Source organism: Brachypodium distachyon, chromosome 1 (genome assembly GCF_000005505.3).
Source record: "Brachypodium distachyon strain Bd21 chromosome 1, Brachypodium_distachyon_v3.0, whole genome shotgun sequence".
Lineage (NCBI taxonomy): Eukaryota > Viridiplantae > Streptophyta > Magnoliopsida > Poales > Poaceae > Brachypodium > Brachypodium distachyon.
The window spans coordinates 46,401,025-46,413,324 of NC_016131.3; the positions used below are offsets into that span (position 1 = coordinate 46,401,025).

At 45.0% G+C, this 12,300-nt stretch overlaps 1 protein-coding gene across 1 annotated transcript; it reads left to right on the plus strand.

Annotated features, from left to right (window-relative positions):
• The first annotated feature begins 8,328 nt into the window (after nt 1-8,328).
• Nucleotides 8,329-8,915, plus strand: LOC112270088. The gene is made up of 2 exons (XM_024457772.1): nt 8,329-8,702; nt 8,816-8,915. Exons 1-2 carry the CDS (start codon nt 8,393-8,395, stop codon nt 8,830-8,832), a joined length of 327 nt encoding a protein of 108 aa, XP_024313540.1. The 5' UTR covers nt 8,329-8,392; the 3' UTR covers nt 8,833-8,915.
• Nucleotides 8,916-12,300: the final 3,385 nt, after the last annotated feature.

Here is a 12,300-nt window from a genome sequence, read left to right on the forward strand (position 1 = left end):
TGCAAATAAGCCATAAAAAGTCTCTCTTGATGCCAAAAATAACTTGTTGGTTCTTATATTTGCTTAGATAAGATCACAAGAAGATATCTCGACAGAATCTGCTGTGCTTTTATTTAAACACTATAAAACATACTACCTCCGTTCCATAATTCTTGTCGAAATCATACATGTATCTAGACACCTTTTAGGAATAGATACATCCATTTTTGGGCAAATCTGAGACAAGAATTATGGAACGGAGGGAGTAGTTTTCTGAAGTAACCACCAAGGTCCTAGATGTTTATTTGTAGCCACCTTTTGTAACAGTGACAGTGAAATGTTGCACAATGTTTGAGTGGTGGCGGTGCACTTAAAAATATTTCGATACTAACATGCCATTAAATTCTCTTACAATCACGAGAATATCATTTCGAAGTTGAAAGTACATATGAATTATTCTCTGGAACAGCTGTGTACAAAACTACGAGTGACAATCCTAGTATTGCTTATGGCTACACTGTTTGCCAGTTATGCTGTTCATATTATATAACAAATAGCTGTTCATAACTCCAGGTCTAACTTGTGATTAATCTATGCTAGGCACTGAGATGCCACAGATAATCAGCGGTTGCTGGCTTCACTGCTTTGAAGGTATATCTTCATTGTCATTATGATTCACACGCAGTGGATGTGATGTACTAATTACTATGCTATATTAGTCTTTATTTTCTGGACATAGCAAGCTCAAATTACCGATAGCTTATTATTGGCACTAAGCTACTATTTCCATCTGGACATAATTCAACCCATATGTGAAATATAGAATTATAGATGCGGTATATGAACAATGTTTGAATAACCTAACCTTCTTTGCCTAGTTCTAGCTTCACTGATTGGCAGTAAAGGTGCAACGAAGAAGAAAAGGCTTAAGTATTCCTACTTAGAAGCCTCAGTCTGCTTTTGTTTAACTCGATTTCTCACCTTTGTTCAAAACTTCAAATCCTTAGTGTTGTTACGACTTGGATTCATTCTTAACCAACAGGATATGCATAAGAGTAAATTACAAAAACCGTCACATGGAGGGCTAGGGTTTTATCTAATTACTGGTTGTGGTATGTTTTTCTAAAAGACAACCGGTTTCTGGACAGCTCTCTTCAAATAGTACTGATTGCCGCGTAAAATGGCTCCACCGGTCAGAATTGACTTCATGCTACTTGAAACTTTTTTTTTTTGAAAAGAACTACCAAAATAGGTAGGTATGTGAAACCCTAACCTTCAATGTGAATTTATTTTTATATAATTATGACTCCATGCGTAAATTAACTTGGTTGGAGTTTTATATTAGCTAATGCCACATATGACTTGGCTCATGTAAGATGCCCCATTTATTAAAAAACATAAAGGCCTAGAATCATCATATGGGATCTGAGTTTAGTGCTACTCCTTCCGTTCCTTAATGCAACTCATATAAGTTTTTTATATCCATTCCCTAATATAGCTCATCGTTCTCTTGGCTGCCACACCTGGCCAATAGTTCGTCAGACGTATTAATCTTAAACCAATATATGAATGGCCAAACACTAGAAACTCCATTGTATTTTTAACTAGTGAAACTGTGATCTTTGTACCTCCTGTATTCTTTGTAATCTATATCGATGTCCACATTTGGTAGTGTAAATCTATGCCTCATCCCCAGTGTGCTGTAATTGGTAATTTAGGTTCCAACAGATAAATTATGAGTAGTAGGTTGTTGAATGCTTTCTCGTTGCTGCTCTCCACGTGTTTGATGCATAAGGGTATTTTACTAGTACAATTTGGTTTTTGACCATATATAATATATGGTGTACTGCCATAAAGAAGATTCAATGTGGCTTCTGTAAGTTTGGCTCTTTAATTTGTTTTCTTTTGCATATCTTAGACCATGTCAACATGGTTTAAAGTAACTTACGTATCCATTAATTTGAAAAAAACATGTGCTGACAACTGGGATTGCTGAGCTGATACAGTATTGTATACATTTCAATTTTGGTGCGGGTGCTCAAACTTTCTGCGCATTGAAATCTGACAAGCTATATTCGATGACAGTTTCCTTTGCATGTAGTTGTTATACACAGTCAGAATGCCTAGTTCTGTACGGCCTAGGTGACCTTGTTTTAATACCTTGTGAAATTTGTTTCGACGGAACAGTGTCACAGCTGGTATACATTTTTTTAGGCTGGTTGATCACACCATTACTGCAATTCATCCAACTCTCCCATATGCATGAAATCTTCGGTTCTATTTACACTTTGTAATGCAGGTTACTTTCAATCCAAAGGATACTAATACTTGTGGAACTGGATCTATCAACTGTACTGTAAATGGGTGTTACATAGTCTCTAATAATTGCCTTATTGTGTTATTAGTTATGACTCACGTGATCTGGTTCATTTATACATCTTAATCTGAAATTGAGATACATAATTTGATTTCCCCAGATCTGGATTATGCTCAGTGGACATCAAAGATGAAATGTGTTAGCACTTGACTGGTTGTGACAGGCCCTATTTGGTTACTGGTTCTGACATCTGCACTGAAGAGGTTCGTTTTTGCACCCTGGTTATAGTATTTTGAACCGGTAAGTCCTTGCTGGTCTAGGGTAGGAGCCGTCCATTCATCTAGATGCTACATTTTAGCTGACCTAGGTTCTTGCAAATCTAACATAAATGCTTAGTGTGTGGTTGTTAGGCTAATCAACCTGGGTAACCATAGCTTAAAAATATTCAATCCATACACTCAAACACCAATGCTCATGTCTGTCCTATAGCCTTTTTTATACACCCGGCACACGATTCAATGCTTGGTTACAAAGTTTAGATGTTCAAAAAATATATTGTCACTCGAAGGGAAATGTGTAATATATGGCTCATACGCCGGTAAACACCAGTAACCATCCAACTGCTTGGACCATAATTCCTGCTGGACCTAGGTCCAAAAAACTGTGTATGCATTTGAACCTTGAGGTATTTGCCAAAATAATAATTCTGTGAATAAAAGTAACCACAACAATGCTGTAATCCATGCGAACCAGGCATGTACCCTTTCCTGCTTAATTTGCCAAATACCAATTCCGAGGACAAAAGTAAGCACAACATCTGGGATCCAACAGTTTTCTGCTTACTGTTCAGAGCCTTATCACCCAGGGTCCCAGGTCATATAGTTCAAAGAGTACCTGGGGGTAGTACTGATAGAAGTTCATATGTTTGATGAACTACTAACTTGTAAACATGATGTAGACTTTATGTGAGTAGATCACTTTCTTGCTGACAGAAGTCCAGTTCTATTAACCTGTAACATGATGCAGACGGTGACCAGATCACTTCTCTCTCTTCTTGTCCAGGTTCTTCCTCCTGGCATTGCGTTTGTCCCGTCGAGCTTTATTGCGATCTCTCTCTGCATCTTTTTTCTGCTTCTCTTGTTTGCGGCGCGCCTCCTCCGCCAGATGTGCTACTTCCAGTTCGTGATGGAACTGACGGTGTCTGTCTGCGAAGTCAAATGGGTACACCTTGTTGTAGCCGCATGGGCGGCAGTAGATGTACTCCCCATCGAGGAGGTGGATGTACTCCTCTTCCATGAGTATCCTGTTGGGTAAACATGTTATGATGAGAACATAGATGCCCTGTTTCATTGCCTAGCATGTTCTGATCATGTAATAACAAGAGATGCAATCCCCTGCTATGAGTGTGCTGTGATGTAATCGGGCTGTAACATAACTGTAGTAAACATCCGATGTGCGTAGGCATGTTGTGCCCATGTAATAGCAAGTGATGCGCTCCCCTGCGGTGAGGGAGATGTGATGTAATGGATCTGTAACAAAACTAGTAAGATCGGATGTCCTAATTAAAATAGATCCAACGAAAACCTAAATTCCCCAACTAGATTATCCAAATATCTGCCTGAGCCCTCAGATCGAGGCCCAATGGGGGCAAGAGCCCGCGGAAATCGAGGCACATCCGATCGGAGATCTAAAAACCGAACCAGCAGATTTGAGGCTGGTCACAGTGCATGGTAACTTAGAATTGTAACATGTCTTTATTAGTACTCAAAGTTACTACCTCCATAGTGGGTAGTAACATATATGTGGTGTCATGTATTGTGTGATTTATTAGGTTATAGACTCATTTTGCTTTGGTTTGTGTGATGTTATGGTAACATATCTAATTACCACAAACCTCTCCCTCCCCTCATTAATAACATGCCACATCACCAAATTTACTTAGTTGGCACTTATGTTACCACCTTTGTTACTCCCACTATGACTAGCCTGAGGCAGTAAAACCTAAACCCTAGCGCAGATCACCGAACCCCAGCGTAGAAATCCGGATTTTGAGGGAGAAAAATCGCAGATCTAACGGAAACCCTAAAATCAAGGGATACCCGAAGACCATCAACAGGGGCGCGCGGGGATTCTCAGGGGAGAGAGAAACGCACCTACTGGCTGTGATCCAGGTGGAGGTCGGTGGTGGTGCAGGGCTGGTTGCTTGCGACCTGCGTCGCCCTGAGATGCGGAAGGAGGAATTCGGTGTCGGTTGCGAAATGACGTGGAACTTTGGAGAGGGTAACCTAACCTTTATATGGCAAGGGTAACTTAGCCTCCTTGATGATATTGTGCAATTTGATATTAGCGACTGCCCTAGAGAGTCAAACAAAAGTTGCACATGAGCTTGCCCATCTAGCTAGATATTAACCTTGTAAATCTTGGTATGATTTCCCCCCTTCTCGCATTGTATCCTTCCGAGGATGTAACTCTTGTATCGAATCAATAAAGAGATGATTTGCTGTAAAAAGAACAAGAAGAAAGAATGTCGCCGAAGAAATGCACAGACGCGCTTCCAAAACATTTAGTTCACATCTCATGCATTATTTGTCGTGCTCTATTATTATTACTTATTAGATCTCAAATCAAGACATCTAGTTCATCAAATAGTCCATCAAATGTTACCTTTTGTCCTTTTTAGAAATAACATAACTAATTAATGTAGCAGTCACTAAAATACATCTTATATTTTGTGACTTTGGAGACGACGACAAATAGTAAACAACACTTTGGAGACGACATATAGTAATTTCACAGATAAAAATGGCGAACAACTCTAGTAGTGTCAGATTCTTCTTTTTCTCCGGAGAGACAATTCGACTATTCATCATGGATGAGTGGGAATCAACCAGAATGGTTGCCGAGATGACGCCATGGCGCCGCTGCACGGTTCACGCACTTCCTCCGTCTTCTCTTCAAGATCATACACGTGTAGACGGTTGTCGTGTTGGCTCATCCAGTACACGCTATTAGGCAGCAACCCAAACATGGTGGCCGGACACCAACCTCCAAAGGATCGGTTTGAACCTACGATGATTGCCCGGTCGCCGATGCCGTCCACCCTGATGGTTTTCTTCTTCTTGAAATCGACGCGGTAGACGCCGACATCGTCGACGGTGTGGAAGTCGGTGTTGTGGAAGAATATGCACGCCACGTAGAGCGCCCCTTCGATGTCGACGTAGTAAGGCGAAGCGGCGGCCATGTAATCCCCTACAGGCACAGGTCGCACCCCCTTCATCTTCACGTCACGGAAGGTTGGCCCCGGCACGAACTCGAGCACGCCGATCTCGTCCCCCGACCGGTGGTAGTAGAACTTGCCGCCGCACCACGCGGGACGATTCATTATCAGTTTCAAGGGGTCCGGTGTAGCCACCGAGAGACGGAAGGCGTCCGATGTCGTACTCGTGCCTGACCCACTCGTTGTGCGGACTCGGCCGACAGCACGCACTTGGCGTGCGCGGGCGACTGTGCCAATGGAGCTAGCGGGATCTTGTCATCGTCGTGGGGGTTCCAGAGGAAGGTGGCGAGCGTTGTGGTGTCCCGGACGAGCACCCAGCCGTGCGAGGTGACCCAGCAGCGACGCCGCTTGTTATTGCCGCCTCCGAGGTTTTCCGCCATGGTCTCCTCACACGGGCGGCATGTGCCGTTCGAGACGGCGTAGAGCGTGGTCGTGGCTTGCTCGTCGCCGCCGTTGTTGGTGAAGACGAGGCACGGCGGTAGCGACGGGGTTGTGGACGACGACGTCGACGCCATGCATGTCCACGTGTGCTGCGCGCGGCTGGTCGGTGGATCCAGATTGCTTTGCTAACATGGAGCTAGCTCGATTGTTTTGGTGTGCGTGTATAGTCTTGTTGTGCTACATATATATAGAGGCGAGCAGGAACTAGGAGGATATGGGTCGGTGTCGGATTCGCGTGGGCTCGTCCGTTTCGTGTTCGACCTTAATTCGGCACTGGCCGGCAGGTGTATGCTGGGTTCGGTCTGAATCCGGATTCCCCGGCCGAGACGGACTCGGCATCGACGACGACGCTAGCCTTATTATTAAACAAGAACGGGGACGTAGTAACATATCGTAGACTAGTATAATTCGGCGCATCGATCTGAACTAATTAAGCAGCGAGAACACGACTAGCAACTTGGGGGGAAAGATCTAGATGGCGACGACGACGACGTCCTCGCTGCCGCCGTGCCTCGTCATCACCTCCGGCGACGGTAAAGCCACGACGACCATCTACAACGTCTATGCTTGCCGGGAGCAGCAGACTTCAAGCGCTGCCGGCAGAGCAGAGCAGGACGCGAGGAGCAGCACCACGTCGTCGCCGGGCAAAGCTTTACGCTTCCAAATCTTAGGTGGTGAATGAGTTCGTTTTGAAGCTTTCAAGCCTAACCTAATGTGCGATTATGTGAGAATTGAGATGATTGGTTGTTGCTTTACATTGATTGATAATTGTTCAGATCAGCGACCGGTTCAGATTGTGTTGAAGATTTTTGTAGAGTACTTCCGTAAATTTTATCACTGATAGCACTAATTTGCTATCAAATATCCATGCCAGATTGAAACAAGAGAATTGATGAATTGATAATTTGAAGCTTTCAGATGCAAGCCTGAGAAAAAAAAAAGGTAGCCGCATCGTCTTAGTTTCAAAAAATAATGCAGGTATGTAGTATTCTTTTATGCAAATTTGAGACATTTAAGATCTTATGAATCAATTTCTTTTGGCCACCCACCCGATAGGAAATAGACCCCAGCCCTAGCTGCCGCCCACCGCCTGCAGATCGATCTCGTTCTACGTTTAGTCCTTTAGTATGTCTTCAAAAATTAGGATTTGGTTAACCGGCAGCCGAGCTATGGTGGTGATGGTGGTATTGTGTGGGTCAATAATAAGATTTGTCCGACTCCTCATCCACCACGTCGACGGCGATCCTGGCAGTGGCGTTGAGGAGTGCGGGACGGTTGGTCGCTACTCTTCTGGAGTGGTGGATCTGGTTCTGTGTTTGTGCTTTGCAGGTCGTCTACGCGTATTGGTTTTTTGGTTCCTTTTCCGATCGATGAGACTCGGCCAGTTTTGACCTCATAATGGAGTTAGTTTGGCCAGGTCTTCTTGGATCCGTCTGGACGGATCTGGGATGGTCATCCAATCATCTTCGTCGTTTTCTTCTTCAGGACGGTGGTATGTTTCTCGGATCACTGTCACCGGCGTCTTCTGGCTTCGACCGGCGACTTCCCGGCTACTACGTCAACAACGGTTTCCTGACTCCGACGTGGTTCGGAGGTCCAGAGGCAGCATCGAGCTTCGCTCACGGCGCGCCACCGGCGAGTGCAGGAGGCAGACAACGACTTTTACCTACAAGAATTTGGGTGTAATTTTATTTTATTTTAACGATGATTCTGTAAGGGTTGGTTGATTTCAATATATGGCCTTGGCCTTCTCGCAAAAAATAAATAAATCTTTTGTTCATTTGATAAATTCTATATTTGTGTGTTGGCATGTTACATCTATGGTATTGAACCTAAAAATCTTTTCTAGTCGTCCCACCCTAAACAAAAATCCTAGCTCCGCCACTGATTATATTTCTACTCAAGGATATTTGCTTATGGTAATAATTTTGATCACATTAATCACATATTCATGAAGTAATTTATGGTCAAAGAGTTGGTCAACCGAACCCTAATATGCCCTGTATTGTTGGACGGAGGGAGTATTACGCGCTGAAAATGGAACAAAAGTTTGAGGTCACGAGTTCAAGTGCAGGCTGATGTTGTCATTGGTGTGTCATGCATCGTAAATTAAGCAGCAGACAACCCAAGCAAGCGACACAGTTGAGATTACGCACGGGTAACCAAGCAAGTACTGCTTCGATGCTGCAGCCATGTTTGTCAAGATACCGTGTGCCAACCAGTTCGGTAGCAGCATGTCAGTTTCGATTACGGAGTACAGAATACAGATACAGTGCATCTGTAAACAGAGTAGCTAGCTTCAGCCTGATCACAATCGCCTACATAAACAGCTTCGATCGTACTCAGACTCAGTAGCTGAACACTCGTCAGTCGTCAAGATGGCCACTTCACTGCTCGTGGCCGTGGCCGTGGCCGCGCTCCTCCTGTGCTCGTGTGCAATGTCTATCGTCGTCGGCTCGTCGCTCTCCGGTGGTGCAAGCGGCGACGTGGAGACGATGCAGAGCACGGCGGCAGCGGCAGAAGTCGACGATGGCTGGAGAGGTATGGCGAGGGGACTCGGGGGAGCGAGGTCGCTGGGGCAGAGAGTGCCGGAGAAGGCGCCGCCTCCTCCGAAGCCAAACAAGTATGCGGGGGCGAGGCCTTCACGGCCTCCGCCGCCTCCACCGCCTCCGTTTGTGCGCTTCGCCGGTACATGATCTTTTTTTTTTTGGAAAGTCGCCGGTAGATGATACTAGAGTTGGTCGATCCATGCGCTTTGACCTGTGTAAGTGTAACTCCGGTTCATTTTTGTGTCGCTGCAGGGCTGAATGTGCTCTGAAAGCTTTGTGTTGCTAGTTCTCTAAATTTCCAAATCAGGATCAAGTTAGCACTACTGTGTTGCATGAACGCCGAGTTGTTATCTTGTTAAAATAATGTTCAAATTTTGAATTTTTCCGACAATTTCGTAGAGCCCAACAACAAACTACACATATCACGTAAGGATAAGCGATTTGAATTTTTTATTAAAATCTGAAAGCCAAATGTCAAACGTATTAGAAATGTTATGGGTTGGTTTAACACCGAAGGCAACAAAATATGTGTAAAAAAAAAGCAACAAAATGGCCTGCCAAACTAAATGACGCACCATTCCTGAAGAAAAAAGACTAAACGACGCACCATGGGGCAATCAATACTTTTATCCCCATTCCACGTAAATTGACCAGATGGGTGTAAATCTCAGTTGAGGAAAAAAATTTTGACCCGAACTACGGCGGGCCGAGGCCAGCTTGCACAACTTTATTAAACCAAACGAAAATTTACAAAGGAATTTACAAGGGGCGGAGAAGGAGATTACAAGTTACAGGTGAGATGTAAGATGCGCGAACATGAGACCCCAGTCAGTTACAATTGATTTCTTAGCTGAGGATGAACATCGGAGGGACCATAACGTGATATCGGAGGAGCATCTTTGGGCCACAACATGCGGCTCTTCCATAATGTTGTTAAAGACAAGAGCATTTCTTCTTTTCCAGATCTTCCAAAGAACCGAGATGATAACCGTGGCATGCACCTTGTCGTTAGGCCTATGAACTAGCAAATCCTGAATGCGGAAGCAAGATCCAATGTTAGGGTGAACTGACTGAAGAGCATCCCACAAGGGCCGAATGGACTCGCAGTGAAGTAGCATATGGGTAGCCGTTTCGTCGAGGTCGTAGAAGGGGCATTTTGCGGAGGCCGCTAGTCCGCGTCTGAAGCGCTTGTCGTTGGAGAAGAGGCGGTTCTTGTTTGCAAGCCAGAGGAAGATCTGACACTTGTTGGTGGCAAAGTTATTCCAAATGGCCGGAGCCGCCCGGTCATCAGCCGAAGGGGCGAAGGCCGCTGAGTATGCAGAACTTGTGGATAGTCTTACCGTCCAATCGCCCAACACGCACGTCGACGGCCTGCAAATTCAAGACAAGAGTAGAAACCAAAATCTGCAAATCGCCAAGTTCATTGAGGGCCATGTTCGACAACCGAGGACGGAACGTAGAGAGGCTGGCAAGCGAAGAAATGGCCGAGGAGACAGAAATGTTAGGCCTCAAGGAGTGCGAGAATAAGGCCGGGAAGCAGGATGCAAGGGTCTCCTGCCCAATCCAAAGGTCAAGCTAGAAGGCGGTGGAAACCCCGTTACCAACCGTGACCTTGGAGATCGACCTAAGGAGATTGAGACCACGAGCAATGTCATTCCAAACCGTAGAGTCAAGAGAGTTTACATCCCCAAGGTCGCGGAAGAGGGACCAACCATAAGAGGCGAAAAAGCGCTGTGCCAAGGCGCGGAACCAGGAGAGGGACTTTAAGCAGGTGTTTCATAAGAAGACAGGAGTTGAGAAAAAATTCCCATTCCTTTCGCCGTAAATGACCAGATGGGTGTAAATCTCAGTGGGAAATAATGACATCAGGCACTAAGCTGGAGGGTTGGTTAATTAATTAATGAAAAAGAGTGGTGCGTACCTACCGGCTACCTGAAATTGCGAGCTCGGTGACTTGAACTCGGCCTCTCAAAAAACAAAACAAAAAGGAACAAGCCTCGGTCCGCATAATTCATTGCGGAACACATCGATCTTGTCGTTAGTGTGGACATCCAACAGCTTCTCGCATAAGTCGGTCCATGCCACTAGCTTCGCACGAGTCGGTTTTTGAGTTTTGTATCTTGGTGGGACTCGATATGAAGTGATCAGTTTAGGGCATCTCAAATGGCCGTTACTAATTCTCTTTTTTTAATATGTTTTTTTACTCACTTCTCTTTCTTAATGGACCCTGTATGTCATCCTCTTCCATGTCTTGGTATCTGCGTAGAGACGGTTACTCATTCAAGTAACCACTATCTCTTTATTATATTAAGATCTTATTCTCATTGGTCTAATATTCCATGGTACCCGTGTAGCAACCATTGTTGAAGATGTCTTTACTGGCAATCGAACCAAACAAAGCCTACTGCTATGTACCCTTGTTAACGAAACAAGTCAGTAGACTTGAGAGTGCTCGACCTGGAACGTCGGCCAAATTTCGCTAAAGCTAGTCATAGTGGGAGTAACAAATGTGGTAACTAAAATGCCAACTAAGCAATTTTGATGATGCGTCATGTTATTAATGAGGAAAGAGAGGTTTGTGGTAACTAGATATGTTACCATAACATCACACAAATTAAAACAAGATGAGTCTACAACCTAATAATAAATGACACAATGTATGACTCATATATATGTTACTATCACTATAGTAACTTGAACTACTAACGCATACGTGTTAGTAATCTAAGTTACTTCGCAGTAGCAGGTCATGGTCGAGCTCGTGCGGATGGTCGATGGCATGCATATGCATGCATGCTATGCATGCTCCCGATCGACAGGAGACAGCGCATCTCGTGAATCGAGATCCGCCAAGTCGGCAGTATACAACTCTCTGAATTCTGGATCGCGCACCCTACGTGCTATACTACACTAATTTTGGCCACGAACTCGGCCCCGTCCCCCCCAACGCATGAATGCATGGTTAATTAACTGTCGTGAAGCTAGCAAAGTCCACGATAACAAGACAGTGCTGCTGCTGCTACCAGCCTACTAGTACTATACTTCGCACGCGATCAGGTATTCAGGTTCCGTTCTATACTCTATTTGCACAGGCACACACACGCACGATCGATATGCTTAGCTTCATCACGCAACCGTTCATGCACTTTGTCTGTATATGGTGTCCCCAATCTATGTAGACTTCATATAAATTTAGGTTTATGCTTTGTCAAATTTGCCCCCTTACAAAACTGGTATAGGACAATTGGTGCCCACAAAAAACAAAATACTAGGACTCTAGGAGTACTTAAGAACAGCCAGAGTCGAACTATGATGCAAACATCGCAGTTATCCAGCCGCGCGCAATTAGAAAAGTGCAGCACGAGCTGCAACCAGCGCAGGTTAACGACGCACACTAAACCGCTGGCAAGCAGGGGGTGCCAATCTGCTGGATTCCAGATCAGATCACTGGCGGTTCGACCAGACCTCATGGATCACGCCCATGCTATAAACACCAGCACAGCGCGACGGGGTTGACGATCGAGGATTTGACACGGCGCCCTTCCGGCCAGCTAGCTCCCAAACCACTATAGCTTACATTACATTAATTCGCTGTTCAGTAAGTTGAGAGCAGAGAAGAAGTACGTCGACCGTCGTCGTCCAAGACGGCGGCGGCGGCACATGGATCGCGGGGCTGCGTTCGCCTGCTGGTTGCTCGTGGCCGGGCTCCTGCTGGGTTCTTGCACGAACAGGGCATG

Bases quoted from the DNA above. Each gene is read 5' to 3' on its own strand.
- LOC112270088 (XM_024457772.1), top strand. From the start codon at position 8,393: ATGGCCACTTCACTGCTCGTGGCCGTGGCCGTGGCCGCGCTCCTCCTG.